At 34.3% G+C, this 16,014-nt stretch overlaps 2 protein-coding genes across 3 annotated transcripts; one reads left to right on the top strand and one right to left on the bottom strand.

The window, feature by feature from the left end:
• Positions 1-2,163: 2,163 nt before the first annotated feature.
• On the bottom strand, positions 2,164-7,912 carry LOC127411001 (acylphosphatase-1-like). Of its 2 annotated transcripts, none has more exons than XM_051646312.1 (3): positions 7,780-7,912; positions 7,225-7,311; positions 2,164-5,191 (listed from the first exon to the last, which is right to left on the bottom strand). In XM_051646312.1, the coding sequence occupies exons 2-3, from the start codon at positions 7,303-7,305 to the stop codon at positions 4,976-4,978; spliced, it is 297 nt and encodes a 98-aa protein (XP_051502272.1). In that variant the 5' UTR covers positions 7,306-7,311; positions 7,780-7,912; the 3' UTR covers positions 2,164-4,975. The 2 variants fall into 2 exon arrangements, with proteins under 2 accessions (XP_051502272.1, XP_051502271.1); XM_051646311.1 differs by having other exon boundaries at positions 7,633-7,901.
• A 149-nt stretch (positions 7,913-8,061) lies between these two features.
• Positions 8,062-15,468, top strand: zc2hc1c (zinc finger, C2HC-type containing 1C). The gene is given in 4 exon segments (XM_051646477.1): positions 8,062-8,084; positions 9,670-9,812; positions 9,815-11,199; positions 14,742-15,468. Coding segments are annotated over 3 exon segments (1,662 nt in total). The 5' UTR covers positions 8,062-8,084; positions 9,670-9,775; the 3' UTR covers positions 14,982-15,468.
• Positions 15,469-16,014: the final 546 nt, after the last annotated feature.

Here is a 16,014-nt window from a genome sequence, read left to right as displayed (position 1 = left end):
TGTGTAATGCAAAGGAACTTCATTACAACATTACTCAAAAAAGATTTACACATTTCAGTTTCACAACAAAACTCCATCAAATTTAATTATAATTTTTTTAACTAAATTGAATGAATAAAACTTAAAATATTTAGGTTTTGTTTGTTATTTTGTTAAAGATTACTCCATTTAATTTGATGGAACTTGCATAGTTTTTTTTATTTTTTTTATATATTTTTTTTTGAGTGAATATGTTTTATGCATTTTCTAAGAAAATACAGACATTTTCTTTGCCCCTCAGTTTTCAGTCTCTTTTCTTTTCAAACCTGTTATGCTGTGACATTTCCCTTGTTTAAAATTAATGGATTGATCTTTCTGACATCTTATTTAAGGGAGATTTTACCACATCAAACCGAGGCGTTCTCTTACTGTCTCCGACACTATTTCATTGATTAATCTTATATTAGCCTTGTCAAGCTCAAAAGTTCTGTATTTGGCAACAAAATAAATAAATAAAATACAGTGATTTTACAGAAGAAAAAAGAATATTGAAAGGGCAAAATATTGAATGATTGTAAATAGTGTGGTGCAGTGAGACAGAAACATTGTATGTATTTGACAAAACATGCATTTGTCATTTAGTTAATTCCATTTTTTCAATAAGAATGTGTCATTAATAACAAGGTTATACAATGAGATTGTTACAAGGCATACCAAAAATGAGTAATAATATTAGAATTTACTCGGCTATCTCGGGAATTCCAAATTGTGCCAATTCAATACCCAAATATTTTGATAAAATAGTTCTAATAAAAATAGGCAATTTTAGCCAATATTTGTGTGTGCTAAGTGTACTTCAATTGCTTGTTGAAGTGTCATACCTTTAGCTTTGCAACATGCTAATGTCAAACACTATAGAGCGCAACATTCAGTTAGAATTATTGTGATTTAGCCTTGACAAAGAACATGTTTTTGTCATTCTGTTAGTCCTGGTTTCATTATATGGACTTGTTCTCTCAGTTGGTGTATGGTTCCATATGGCTGGTTGGGCCTTTAAGAGCTCCTGTAGAAAGCAAGCATCTAGAATGGAGCAGGGGGTGGGATCGCTCATTTCCTGGAATGTTTGGCTCCCTCACAATACATCCATTCATTCTGGAGTCTTGGATGTTGGAAGAACACCAGATGAGCTGGTCAATATAGACATGAAACATGTCATAGAAGTAAAGAATTATAGAAAGGTATGTATTTTTGAACAGTGTACCACATCATGATGTACCTTCAGCCAAAATGTAAATTCAATTTCCTCTAGAGGGGAAACAGACCAAGTGAGGTCCAGTCCTCAAGTGACATGCTTAGTTTTGTTGTCACTTTAAAGGAATATTCCGGGTTCAATACAAGTTCAGCTCAATCGACAGCATTTGTGGCATTATGTTGATTTCCACAATTTATTTCGACTCGTCCCTCCTTTTCTTAAATAAAAACATAAATCTGTGTTCAGTGAGACACTTACAATGGAAGTCAATGGGGTCAATTTTTGGAGGTTTAAATGCAGAAATGTGAAGTTTATAATTTTATAAAAGCACTTACATTAATTCTTCTGTTATTACTCATATATTATTTGAGCTGTAAAGTTGTTTTAATCATCGAATAGGTTTTACAGCGTTACAGCAAGTTGTAAAATTGTCTATATCTTTACACAGATGTGTTAGTAAGTGATTGTATCACAGTTAAATCATGTTAACACACATATTGTTTACGCCTTGTGTCTATACTTTTGAAACAGTGAGTATTTTAATGTTTACAGATAAGCCCCATTGACTTCCATTTCAAGTGAATCACTGTAACCTTGAGTTTTGCTTTTTTAAATGAAAAATTAACAAAATTAATTTTTTGTGCTAATCAATATTATGCCACAAATGCTGTTGATTGAGCTTAAATTGTATTGAACATGAAATATTGAACCCAGAATTTGGGTTATTCATGTCTAAATTCAACATGTAGAGAAATTGTATATAAACACTTGTTTGTACTGTAGCTGGCAAAAATGGTACCTTAATTCTCATAATGTGTAGACTTGTCACTGAATGAGAAAACATGATTTTTTAAATTGGTTAATTTTCACACTAATTCTCCTCTATATAGTGTTATTATACATCTGCTAATGAATACATGTAGCATGTATAAGTAGTTTTTATTATTATTGTTATTATTATTTAATAAAAAAATAATAAAAACAGATAATCCTTATAAAAATTTCTATTTCAAAATATAACAATTAAATTTTACAAAACTGGTCAAATCAAAGCCGATGAACTGAAGAAACTACAGGACCAGTGTGAAATCTGTTCAGTGAGTCTATATGAATAAAGTGGAATGGAAAATTCAGTAATGGCCCAATAGTAAGGATGGCCTGATGGCCAATGTGAGAGTTTTCGGTCAGAAACTTCACTTTCCATATCGGGCTACTGCTGTGTTGTTACTACATCCAATTACGTCTATATTTATCATGCACATTTATTTATTTTTTTGTCTTGCAAGTTAAAGCATTTGGTTTGCATTCATGTATTAAACATTGTTCGATACATGAACAAATCAAATGTCATCATGGTAACATTTTCTAAATGGCTAACACAGATGTTTTGGTCAAAATTGTGACATAAACTGTGATTTTTAGTGGGGTCACAAAAAATGTTGGCAGGACAAGTACAAATCTGAACTATTTGATTGACTGGACCAGCAGACAAAATCCTTAACATTGGTTATACATCAATTTGACATTTTCGTTTGACTTCTGGCTAATTTGTGCTGAGCTTTACTGTACTCCTACTTAGCGATCAATACATTTCATCATTGTTAGTTTCATCAAGAAACTAAGGATTGTTTAAGCCATCCAAACCAATATTATTGAATATATATAGTGTATGTATATACAGTTGAAATCAGATTACATACACTTAGGTTGAAGTCATTAAAACTAATTTTTTAACCACTCCACAGATTTAATATTAGCAAACTATAGTTTTGACAATGACAAGATCTACTTTGTGCATGACATGAGTAATTTTTCCAACAACTGTTTACAAACAGATTGTTTCACTTTTAAATTGACTATATCACAATTCCAGTGGGTCAGAAGTTTACATACACTAAGTTAACGGTGCCTTTAAGCAGCTTGGAAAATTCCAGAAAATTATGTCAAGCCTTTAGACAATTAGCCATTTAGCTTCTGGAGTCACTTGGAGATGTACCTGTGGATGTATTTTAAGGTCTACCTTCAAACTCAGTGCCTCTTTGCTTGACATCATGGGAAAATCTAAATAAATCAACCAAGACCTCATAAAAAATGGATCATCCTTGGGAGCAATTTCCAAATGCCTGAAGGCACCACGTTCATCTGTACAATCAATAGTACGCCAGTATAAACACCATGGGACCATGCAGTCAACATACCGCTCAGGAAGGAGACGCATTCTGTCTCCTAGAGATGAACGTAGTTTGGTGCGAAAAGTGCAAATCAATCTCAGAACAATAGCAAAGAACCTTGTGAAGATGCTGGAGGAAACAGGTATCTATATCCACAGTAAAATGAGTCCAATATCAACATAACCTGAAAGGCTGCTCAGCAAGGAAGAAGCCACTGCTCCAAAACCGCCATAAGAAAGCCAGACTACAGTTTGCAAGTGCACATGGGGACAAAGATCTTACTTTCTGGAGAAATGTCCTCTGGTCTGATGAAACATAAATTGAACTGTTTGGCCATAATGCCCATTGTTATGTTTGGAGGAAAAAAGGGTGAGGCTTGCAAGCCGAAGAACACCATCCCAACCGTGAAGCATGGGGGTGGCAGCATCATGTTGTGGAGGTGCTTTGCTGCAGGAGGGACTGGTGTACTTCACAAAATAGATGGCATCATGAGGAAGGAAAATTATGTGGATATATTGAGGCAACATCTCAAGACATCAGCCAGGAAGTTAAAGCTCAGTCAGAAATGAGTCTTCCAAATGGACAATGACCCCAAGCATACCTCCAAATTTGCGGCAAAATGGCTTACTGACAACAAAGTCAAGGTACTGGAGTGGCCATCATAAAGCCCTGACCTCAATCCGATAGAAAATTTGTGGGCAGAACTGAAAAAGCGTGTGCGAGCAAGGAGGTCTACAAACCTGACTCAGTTGCACCAGTTCTGTCTGGAGGAATGGGACAAAATTCCAGCAACTTATTGTGAGATGCTTGTGGAAGGCTCCCCAAAACATTTGACCCAAGTTAAACAATTTAAAGGCAATGCTACCAAATACTAACAAAGTGTATGTAAACTTCTGACCCACTGGGAATGTGATGAAAGAAATAAAAGCTGAAGTAAATCATTCTCTCTACTATTATTCTGACATTTCACATTCTTAAAATAAAGAAGTAATCCTAACTGACCTAAGACAGGGAATATTTTCTACGATTTAATGTCAGGAATTGTGAAAAAATGAGTTTAGATGTATTTGGCTAAGGCGTATGTAAACTTCTGACTTCAACTGTGTGTGTGTATTTATATATATAAATATAAATGTTATATATATATATATTCATATTCATTCCTCAAAGATTATGGAACTTTAAGAGAAAGCATGTCAAGAGAATATTTTCATTACTGTTTCTTGCGACTTATTATTTAATGGCAATATCGTCTGTGCAACTCTTTGTACAATGTCTGTACAAAAATGGAATAATATTTGCCTTGATTCTCAAATATTTTTCACAAAACAAAATGATTACAGTAGCTGTTATGTACTTTACAAACAACGTAGAATGGGAGCATGTGATGTTTAATGTCAATATAGCTACCATATTTGTGAAAACAAAGTTTCAGGAGTGAGGTTTTCTACTGAACAGGCATTATTTTTCATGTTATTTATATCAGTAACAGATGGCAGGCAAATAATTCAAGATTTTTAAACACTAAAATAAATATCTATTGAAATAAATACTGATTGATTGGTTATTTTCATTAACGAACAACTTTGAAATCCTTAAAACCCAGTTTGTCAATGGTGCACTCGTTCTTGAACTCGGCTTTGGCGATTCGTGACTGGGGGCTGCCAGTGGTTTGAAGCCACTGCTGCATCTGTTGGACTTTAGAGGCGGGACCCTGGAGCTGCCCCTGAACCGTCCCAGCGTCGGTGTTCTGCACCCAGCCTACCACACCCAGTTTCTTCCCCTCTGACTGCAAATATAACACACACACACACCTGGAGTGATGAACTAGTCCTGGTGAACTACTGATGCTCAGAATGTGACATTTCCCATGTAGGTAGAGGAGACCAAGGCTAGTAGACACAAAGGTTGTATCTAAGTAACTGTAAGGTTTTGAGTCAAATGTATAATTACACAAATGCTTGTTCTTCTCTAGTAATGGTTTCAGATATCTAGTTCAAAAACCATTCTCCAAAATAAAATTCCAATTTCATCTTTTTTAAAAGTCAAGAGACACAATAAAACCACACTTGCAATCTGGCACAAGGCAACAATTAACTACATAACAAGTGTAGATTTTAACCCAAAAGTTGAACTGTGTTAGCAGGACAAGGGTACACATCAGTCAGGGCAAATTGTGTGTTTTATGTTGTCATTTTATTAAATTTGTTCATTACAATTTCTGTTGGCCAAAACAATGGTTTGATATTTCTGTATGCTACCTTTTATATCTTGCTTTGTGTTTCATAATTTAAGCAGTAATATTTTATATTAGTCAAAAATATATATATTTTTATAACAAGGCACTCTGGAACACTCTTTTCTGACTGGTCAATGGCGCCATCTAGTGGTCTGCTCTTTCTGAGTAACAACCGCAAATCCATATATCAGACCGCTCATCTGGGTATCTGAGCCGTCTTTACTACTTCTCGGATCACTGTATGATTTCTACAAGTAGACTAATAAAATACTTTCAACTCAAATCAATGTTTCATGCCCATTTATTTATTTACTTGGCAAGTAGTCTTGTAATAAGCTCACATTCATTAATTACAAAATGAACGCCAACAGAACAGATTTCAGCTGTTCAGCGATTTATTTCTTCTCACATAATTACATAATTTAAACACAAATCAATATTTTATGTCCATGTATTTATTGATTTGGTTAGTAGCCATGTAATAAGTCAGCCGGTTATTGCAAATAAACCCCTTCAGGGTAATACAAGAGTTCTCCGCTTCGCGTCGGGGTCCTGATCAACCTGTCGGGGTTTATTTTGCAATAACAACCAGCTGACTGTACATTATCCCTCACATAAAATACATTGCTTGCTCCTTGAAAACATGAGAGTATAAACAACTTAAAGAAAAAGTTCACCCAAAAATGAAAATTCTCTCATTATTCACTTAACCTGATGCCATCCCAGATGTGTATGAATATTTCAGCTCTGTTTGTCCATATAATGCATGTAAACGGGTGCCATCAGGCTGCTGGCTATTTGACGGTCCAAAAGTCATATTTAGGCAGCATAAAAGTAATCCACACGACTCCAGTCGATCAATTAATGTCTTCTGAACCAAATCCATAGGTTGGTGTCAGAAGCAAATCGATAATTAAAACTTTATTAATTAAAAAAAAAAAATCGCTTCCTGCCAGCAGTCGACGCATCAGTGACGTGAGCGCAATGGCACATTCACGTGAGAAGTCAGAAGTGCGCTTTGTATACAACAGAGGAACGAACATCACACGAGAGTTAGTTCGTTTCTAACAAGAATTCAGCGCTGGTCCGAAGCAACGATTTAAAGTTAAACACGTTTTAATTATCGATTATTTTTTAAACAAACATATCAGTTTGGTTCAGAAGACATTAATTGATTGACTGGAGTCGTGTGGATTACTTTTATGCTGCCTAAATATGCCTTTTGGACCGTCAAATAGCCAGCAGCCTGTTGGCACCCGTTTACATGCATTATATGGACAAACAGAGCTGAAATATTCTTCTAAAAATCTTAATTTGGGTTCTGCTGAAAAAAGACAGTCATACACATCTGGGATAGCATCAGGGTAAATGAATAATGAGAGAATTTACACTTTTGGGTGAACTATTCCTTCAATCATTCATTTAAAAAATGTTTTCATACACGGTGTCAATATACAGCGGGTTCCTATAGTGACAACATCTGGGTATGTCTATAAAACAAAATCAGTTTTTAAATGAAATCTACAGTAAGAATATTCAGTGGAGTAAAAAACTAACCCCTACTCATGCCGTAGTGTCATTACCTGTGTGTATTTTCGAAAGAACACCCCCTGCACCCTCCCATACACCTCATAATCTACAGACAGCAGTTCTTCAGTGGACATGATCACCTGAAACACAGAAATAATACAGTCATCATTATCATCCTTTTTCTATTACTGACAAAGAACAATTATAGTCATTACAATTACCATGCAAAGACAACACGAGACATACCATATCATCACAAAACAAATACAGATACAAAAACAACAACAACAAGAGCACATGCATATATACAGTATGTAAAAAAATAAGTACTTTTACATATTCAAAATGTTTTGAGGCCACAAAGGTTGTTTTTTGAATTAAACAATCCAAAGAACATCTTTAAATCAAAAAAAGATAAGTCATGTATACAATGTGATTAAATAAACATAATATTTTCTGACCAAAATTTCAGTATCATCTTCATTAATGACTTGAAACATGAGAAGGTGAAGACCAGAACATCATCATTTTAAAATTCCCTGATATTTCCAGTTTTTCCATGACCATAAGAACCCTGGTATCAGCATAAAACATGCTGCACCACGTACCGGCGGACAGATGATAATAAATGGCTTTCAGGTTTCCAGAATCGAGTTTATTTGCCTTGTCTGGTGGGTTTTTTTCGGAATGTTTCGCTCGTGGACTGGCTTGTGTGCGCTGACCGATGACATCTCACAGCGCGTCATTCTCCCGGGTTACGTCATGACGTCAGACGGAAGCAGCCAATAGTAAATATGCAGGAAATTTGCGTTGTCTTGTTTCTAGGCAACGAGCGTAAACACGACTCTAGATATACATTTTTTTAACCTGAAGCGATGCAGCGGTTTACACTCACAGAAAACACTCATAACTGGTAAGTTTGGTGCTGAATTTGCAATAAATATATTATTATGCCGATGCGTTTATAAGCTGATGATTACTACATGTATTAGAGCAGGAGTTGTCAATGTCTTCAGAGACACACATCCAATAATATAGGAGAATTCAGTTTAAAGTGCTCATAGATACAGTGCTTTTCTTAATACGTTTAAGGAAGACATCTCACCGCAATGTTCTTTTGTAATCTTGAATTGGAAATTTATAGTAAATTTAACAGGCCATATTTTTCTGAACAGGTAATTTTGGGCAGAAAATGAACTTAAGACAAAATGAACAATAAAAACTGTGTAAATCAACTTGCAAACAGTGAAGCCACGTAAGATCATTAGTTATTCAAGCCCAGTGCATGCTGGGAACACCAGCTAATAAAGGTTAGGCAAAATGTGCTTATTTTATTTACCTGTGACATTTCATCAGATTAACAGATACATATGACAAGGTTTTCTGATTGATACATGATAACACATTGTAAAGATAAAGAATCACAAATAGTATTTAATTACAAGCTGCTTGAGCATTCATTTTACATGTTTGAATTGAGCACAAATGTGGAATTTACTTAATCTTTTTTGCTCTTTACTTCACCACAAAATAATGTCTTTTTTCAGTGAGACTTATTAGGTATCTCTGTTCATATTTGATGCATTTAGTAAAATAATTGCCATAAATGACGCTACGATTCTGTTTTCAGACTTCCACATAATTGATGACACCATAAAATTATTAACTTTTCTTTGAAAATTTCACTTTAACAAAGTTTTTGTGTTGACCTAGTTTATCCGTTAACGACCTTTGCCATGTCCTGGATTCATGACACCAGAGATTTATGCTTTATAATGATTTTACACTCATCAAACATTTTGTTTCTTTTGGATATAAATAGATTTAAAATAAATGTTATAGAAAAAAATCACATTTTGAAACAAAAAATTAAAATATATATTGATTAAATTTTTTTTTAAGAGATTTTATAAAACAAATATTTTACACTCATTAAACAGGTTTTCTTTTGGCTGTCAATAAAAATAAAAATACATATATGTATATATAAAATAAGTGCTACAGAAAAAAAAACCATCACATTTTGAAATACATTTAAAAACATACATGAATTAAATATTTGTTTATATATATTTTAGAGCTTTTATATATAAAAAATGATTTTGCATTCATCAAACATGTTGTTTCTTTTAAATAGAAATATATAAAAAATAAATATAGAAAAATCAACACATTTTAAAATTTAAATATATTTTGATTAAATATTATATATATATATATATATATATATATATATATATATATATATATATATATAATTATTATTATTATTATTATTATTATTTTAAGAGATTAAAAATTATTTTACACTTATCAGCAGGTTGTTTCTTTTGGCTATAAATATATATAACAATACATATATAAATATAAAATAAATGCTATAGAAAAAAATCATCACATTTTGAAACAAAATGTAAAATATATATATTAATGAAATATTTTTTATAGTGTTTTTTAAAAAATAATTTTATTTGTATATCTTACATATTGGCCCACAGACCCTCGCACACTGTACCTGCATGGACTTCCGCCAACCACTGGTTTAAAACACTGGCATTAGACTATAAACTCTTTCTGGAGCTGAGATCTAATTACTGCATAATCATGCAAATGGTGCCACACCATCATCTCACAAATCATTTTGGGAAAAAGAGACTCTATCTGCAAAACTTCCATTCTTGAGCAGAGAGGGCATGAGTCAACAGCGCAGTCTTTCGGGAACTCACCACAACTCCAAGCTGGATATGCCAGAGAGCCAGGAGAGAAACTTGAGGCAACATCCCTGGCAACATCCAGACAACATGTTCTTGGAGGAGCAGAATGAATATATTCCGTCACGACGAGCTTCTGAAGTGGAGAAAGTGTTTCCTCTGAAGCCAGTCCTCCACAAGAGAGCATACAGCCTGAGCAATGTCACAAATTCAGAATATCGAGAGAGATTTCACACATGTTTTCCCAGACTGAATGATCAGGCTGCTGTTAGACAACAACAGAAGTTTGGAAGGAAACCAGACACTTTTAATTCAACTCATCAACAACTGTCAATGAGGAGAACTGATTTAGACAATGAACACCATGAACCGAGATTTTCTGAGAAACACACATGGTTGTCTAAAGAAATCCACTCAAAGGAGATGATGCTGCAACAGAAGATTTTCAAAGCAGAGGAGACTGTGAGAAGACTCCAGAGAGAGCGGTCGACCCATCAGGACAGTGTGATGAGAGACAAAAGAAATACAAGATATTCAGAGAAGGAAAAGAAGAAATCTGTGGAGCGGGACAGATATGGGAATGAAAAGAGGGAAATCAGAGAAGATATGGAAAGATGGGCGGAATGGGAGCGAGAGAATTGTAGCCAGGCAGAGAGGAGAGGCAGGAGACAACCTCTGACCTCCTCTGAGAGGGCAAAGGGTCAAAATCTGGTGCATACGAGAGAATGGGACCAGGAGACAGTCAGAGAGAGAGCGATGGGGTGGGATACATGGGACAAGAGGAATTGGGGGTATATGGAAGGAGTAAATGATGCACCGAAGGAACGATATGACAGAAGAAGGGACATGCATGATGGAAAAGACGAAGACCTGTGGGATGTGAAAAAACCAGCTTCATCTGACTCAAGGAGACTGGACAGGCCTCACCTCAAGCAAGAGCATTTCACAAACGTGCTCAAAGTCAAGAGGAGAGAAAATAAATATGGTTTATATCAAACTACATCAAATGATGCCACTGGAAGCAGGAGGAAGAGCGCTTCCGCAGAATCGGTCCCGGAAAGACTTCCCAGCCAGAGAGACAGAAACAGACTCCAACAGGTGGAACTCAGTCTGGACGAGAGTCCAGATGCTCCTCACCAGCTCATCACATGCATCGTGTGCCAGCGACGCTTCTCGCGAGACAGATTGGAGACGCACGTGAGGGTGTGTGAGAGAAAACTTCCTCAACGCAAGATCTTTGACATGTCGCAGCACAGAGCCAAAGGAACGGAGCTGGAGGAATTCATGAAGACCAACAGCCGGAGCAAGACGCCAGAAGTAAGAGCTTGTCAAGTATTATATTTTTCATTTAGGTTGGTTTGGGTTTTGGCTTGGTGGGTTATTCCAAAAATCACACTTAACATGCAAAGTCTATCAGTTATTCATGATACAAAGACAATGTAAGCCGGTGTTTGTTCAACTTTGGGAACTTTGGACTTCTAGAAACTAAAGTCTCGTTAAAACATTTTTCACACTCTCACTAGTTTATTTAATTTGTCTAACAGTGTCCATCAGTGTGTGCATCACAGGAGATTTTCTGTCATTCAAGTCATGAAAGATCATTTCCAGCACATCTCAAATTCTGTATTGTGTTTAACAGAATTCTGTGCTGGAAATGATGCTGATGGAAATGATATTTTTAACGGTTTCAAATAAAATAGCTGACTCATTTTTGTTGCTTAGTCTAATTTCATAGCTAACATTTTATGTATCCTAAACACACAATTTAAAGAAACACACTTTTTGTGAAATTACAGTTTGTTTGGAAATGACACCCAATAACACACTCATTGTAAACCCTACTGCTCAAAATACTTAATTGTTTTGAGTAAGGAAAAATTAAATCATACAAATTAGTTCAAACAAATTTATCTTGATGAGTATTTAGAACTTTCTCTTTCTTTTGAGTTCACGAAACTGACATGTTTTAAGTAACCTGAATTGTTTTAAAATTCAATTTGATGAAATTTTGTTATGAAATTAAAATGAGTACATATTAAAATATATATTTTTTATGTGTAGTTTTAAAAATGTAATCACTAAAAAAAAGACTAAAAAGGTCAAATCTATATATAAAAGACATTTGAAAATTATTCAAAATAAATTAGTTGAAGTTGAATAAAAACCCATTCATGAACCCACTTTTGATGAAAATGATGGTATAAAATGATTTAAAAAAAATAAATAATAATAATTCACTAACACTAATATGTTTTCGTTTAAAAAAGCATAAATTTAGCTCTCATCCACGCTAGAGTGCCGTTTTCCTTCACCGAAAATGTGTTTCAAAAACGCTCTCCATATCGACATACTTTGGAAAACTATGACATTAGGAAACTGAAAACAGAGATATCATACAGATTGGTGTGGATGTGGCCTGTATTAGCCAGCTAGATCATTTTACAACAGTGGAATCCAGAACAATGTTCAAACAAATTACAGAAATTGAAAATGTTTAAAGCAGTACTATGTAAGTTGTGCTCTTTAGCGACATCTGTGGTTGAAATGTAAAATTGCAAGCAATCTGCAGAAGAACACATTACGTCAGTCGTGTTTCAACACTACTGCTCTGGCAGATGAATCTCATGATTTGAGCTTAACTGGACATCGCCTGTGTGATCATGATTGGAAGATATTCAGAGTCATAACGTGCTATTTTCATGTTGATATAATTATGTTATACAAATAAACATTTAAATATGAAATATTACTTGCTTTGATGAAGATAAACAACACTCTTATTTACATATTTTGAAATGAATGAATTGTACACTTTTGTGACATTACACTCAAAGCACTTTACATCGAGAACACCACCAGTTACCAGTATATTTTAATATGATTATTCAAGTGTTTTCTATTGTATTGTATGATCAATTTAAGAGGTGAAACTCGTGATACTGCTGATTCGAGTTCAATGTAAGACTTATTAATCTTGTCAACAAAATCAATGATGAAAACGTTTGTCGACGAAAGGTTTTTTGATTTCGTCAACGATACCGAAGACGAGACAAAAAAGGCACATCATGAAGATTATTAAATTCTTTTATTAAAGCATACTGTTGACAAATATATGACAATAAAATTAACAGTGCAAGATATAAACAGAAGAAGAAACATCTGATCATCTGTAAATAGAAGAAGATATTAGATATGGATTCATATAATCCATTAATCCAGTATGTTGGGGATTTCTCCGCTTGAGCTGTGTGAGTTGAATTTGCTAACACCGGCAAAATGAACCACTTTAAAACGGGGTAAATACCTCATTCAAACGCATCCTATTTATACATGAGATTCATCAATATATCCACAACACTTATGGAACAACTTACATCTGCACAACGAAACGAATGAACGTGAACTTGAATTAAATGATGCGTTAGTTTGCGTTGTGAATACAACACGCAACACACAATGTAATATACTTTCACGGAAAATGTATAAGTCTCTAAAGCATGAAGAATTCAGAGTACAGTAGGCTAACTTCTAAAAATTAGCTAATACTTCAGTCTATACATTATTAATTCAGGTTTTTCACAACAAGGACAATATGTACATTTATATGTTTGATACATATTTACATTAGAAAATGATTATACATTTTGGTAAAAAAGTTTGGTCTGTTACAGTTTGACACTTTTTTGTCCATTTTGCATGTCATCATCAAGTAAAAGATATTATTTTAGTTGACTACAATTCTATGGCATTTTTGTAAAACTGACTAAAATTAATGAATATAACATGACGAAATATTGACTATTTTTAAAGGACAACTTTGTCAAAAGACAAAAACTGTGACTAAAATGAAAAAAATGAAAAAATGAACACAGCAGGTGATAAAGAAAGTGAAACTGTAGGCCTAATAACACTGTAAACTAAAAACATAAAACGAGCAATAATGGGGATAAAATATACTTTATTAAACATGAAAATAATATGTTCAAGAAGTCAATTTCAGAAGTCATACGTGTTAGTAAACATGGACAGTAACTTCCCCTGACAACGAATCGTGATCTGTAAACACACAAGTAATGTTCCATTCATAAAAGCATGACAACTCTACCAGACAACATACTGTATCCAATTCCAAACATTATAGCAGGTAAACAACTTTGCCAAACGCATAACAGATAAACATCCAACCAGACTGCAACGATGCCGTCCTGAACTGAGTTTTGACTGCAATGAACTGAACAGCGTCCTCAGCCGAAACATGTTACAGCCGTTGCACTTCTTTCCTGTGTTTACGGACATGACTCATGATGCAAAGAGGACCGACATAAGCCAGCGATTTCGTGCCAAATCTGACCCGACAGCTCAAAATGCAAATGATTTTTATAGGCTTAACGAAATGAATCGGGGTAAAGTAAGGACATTGTTTTGAACACTGATTGTTTATGTACTCAATCAATAATGAACAATTTGTTCATTTTTAACCAGAAAAAATCTTACATGGTTCAGCTTTAAGTTTGCAAGACAGAAATCCATGTTTGTACTTTTAAAAATGCATTTGCCACACCGCTTGATAATTTAAGTGAACTGCACTAAATGGTGATAAAACTGGTGATAAACTTGGGGGCCCAGTCACAGCAAATACAACTATACACTTTCTCGTTTACATTCATATAGATTTTAATCTATAATCTTGTGATTATAAAGATTTTCACATCCATGTTGTTTGTCAACTACCTATTTAAGAAAAGTTTTTGAAGGCCAATTTGTGTTTGAGATCAATGATTTTGTTTAGCTGTGGTAATGTTTACTTCATTACGATGCACTTCCACAGTCTGTTCACATCATGCTGTTTATATCCACAGAAGAAGAAGAACTGGCGTCAGAAACATGAGGACTTCATTCAGATCATGCGGCAGGGTCGAGGTGAACAGCCACAGTCTGTTTCAAAGCTGAACTCTGAATATGTGACCTGCCCTCACTGCGGCCGGAGGTTTGCCCAGGGACCGGCAGAGAGGCACATCCCAAAGTGCCAGAACATCAGGAGCAGACCGCCACCACCCAAACAACTGCACAACACCACCAGGAGAAAGATCGCATACTGATATGATGGAATATCATTCTGTAACTGTAATGTGTCTCTTTTGAAAGACAAGTGATATGCTATTAATGCTTTTGTATTGAACTTTAAAGTAGTGTAATATTTTAGTGTGAGATGTAATGCTATTCTGCACTGACTGTAACACCCTAGAATAAAAAATATGCATTTCAAATAAACATTTGCTGCAATAATGTACGTATGTTATGAGATCCTGAAGAAATGTACACCAGTAATAATCTAACATTGAGCATAAAGCCTTCAACATAAAAACATGTTATTGTATTGGCATAGCTTAATAAGGTCATCAACATAATTCTTGACATTATTTACAATGTAATAATTTTGCAATGGCTTATAATCTATAGATGAATGTTTTCTTTTTATATGATATAGTACTAGTTTTTAGAGTTCAGAGGTCTGGATTGATTTTTATTTCAGAGAAGAAAATCACAAATATGCGCACACATATTTTAGAGAAAGAATTCTCTTACCATGTGTCACCTTAATATAGCCTATTTGACAATTATTGTATACCATCAATAAAGCGGAATTCCTCATTGAAACTCCAGTAACCAGTTCATTTTTGTACATTGATTTTAGTGAATTTTTTGAGGCCATACATGTCACTTGTACAAGTGTACAAGTTAATTTAATTTGGTTGAAAATTACACAATTCAATTAAATGGAATTTAGTTTGAAATGGAAATGAGTAAATCATAAAAAACTGGCAAAATATGTTTTGATTGCAGACACAACTAAGAGGCACTTGATGCAAGTTATGAAATCACATAAATATGAATTATCTGTAATTTCAATCATGGTACTCTTATTAAAAGAAAATAAAAATGTTACACAATAACTCTTGCCCACAGTTTGGTGATTATTCAGATTTATGCCACTCAGTGCTTCAGATGCCAATAAATTGTTTTCTTTCACATGAAGAAACATCTTCGGTAAACAGTATAGTGGCAAGGTTATATACAGGTGCATCTCAATAAATTAGAATGTCGTGGAAAAGTTCATTTATTTCAGTAATT

The sequence above is a fragment of the Myxocyprinus asiaticus genome, chromosome 20 (genome assembly GCF_019703515.2).
Source record: "Myxocyprinus asiaticus isolate MX2 ecotype Aquarium Trade chromosome 20, UBuf_Myxa_2, whole genome shotgun sequence".
NCBI lineage: Eukaryota > Metazoa > Chordata > Actinopteri > Cypriniformes > Catostomidae > Myxocyprinus > Myxocyprinus asiaticus.
This window is presented reverse-complemented; position numbering and strand designations above follow the sequence as displayed.

Excerpts from the sequence above, each read along its gene's own strand:
- LOC127411001 (XM_051646311.1), bottom strand. The coding sequence starts at position 7,671 with ATGTTTCAAGTCATTAATGAAGATGATACTGAAATTTTG. Across the intron at positions 7,312-7,632 it reads AAGATGATACTGAAATTTTG|GTGATCATGTCCACTGAAGA; the intron begins GTCAGAAAATAT and ends TCTGTGTTTCAG. Across the intron at positions 5,192-7,224 it reads TCTTTCGAAAATACACACAG|TCAGAGGGGAAGAAACTGGG; the intron begins GTAATGACACTA and ends TTATATTTGCAG.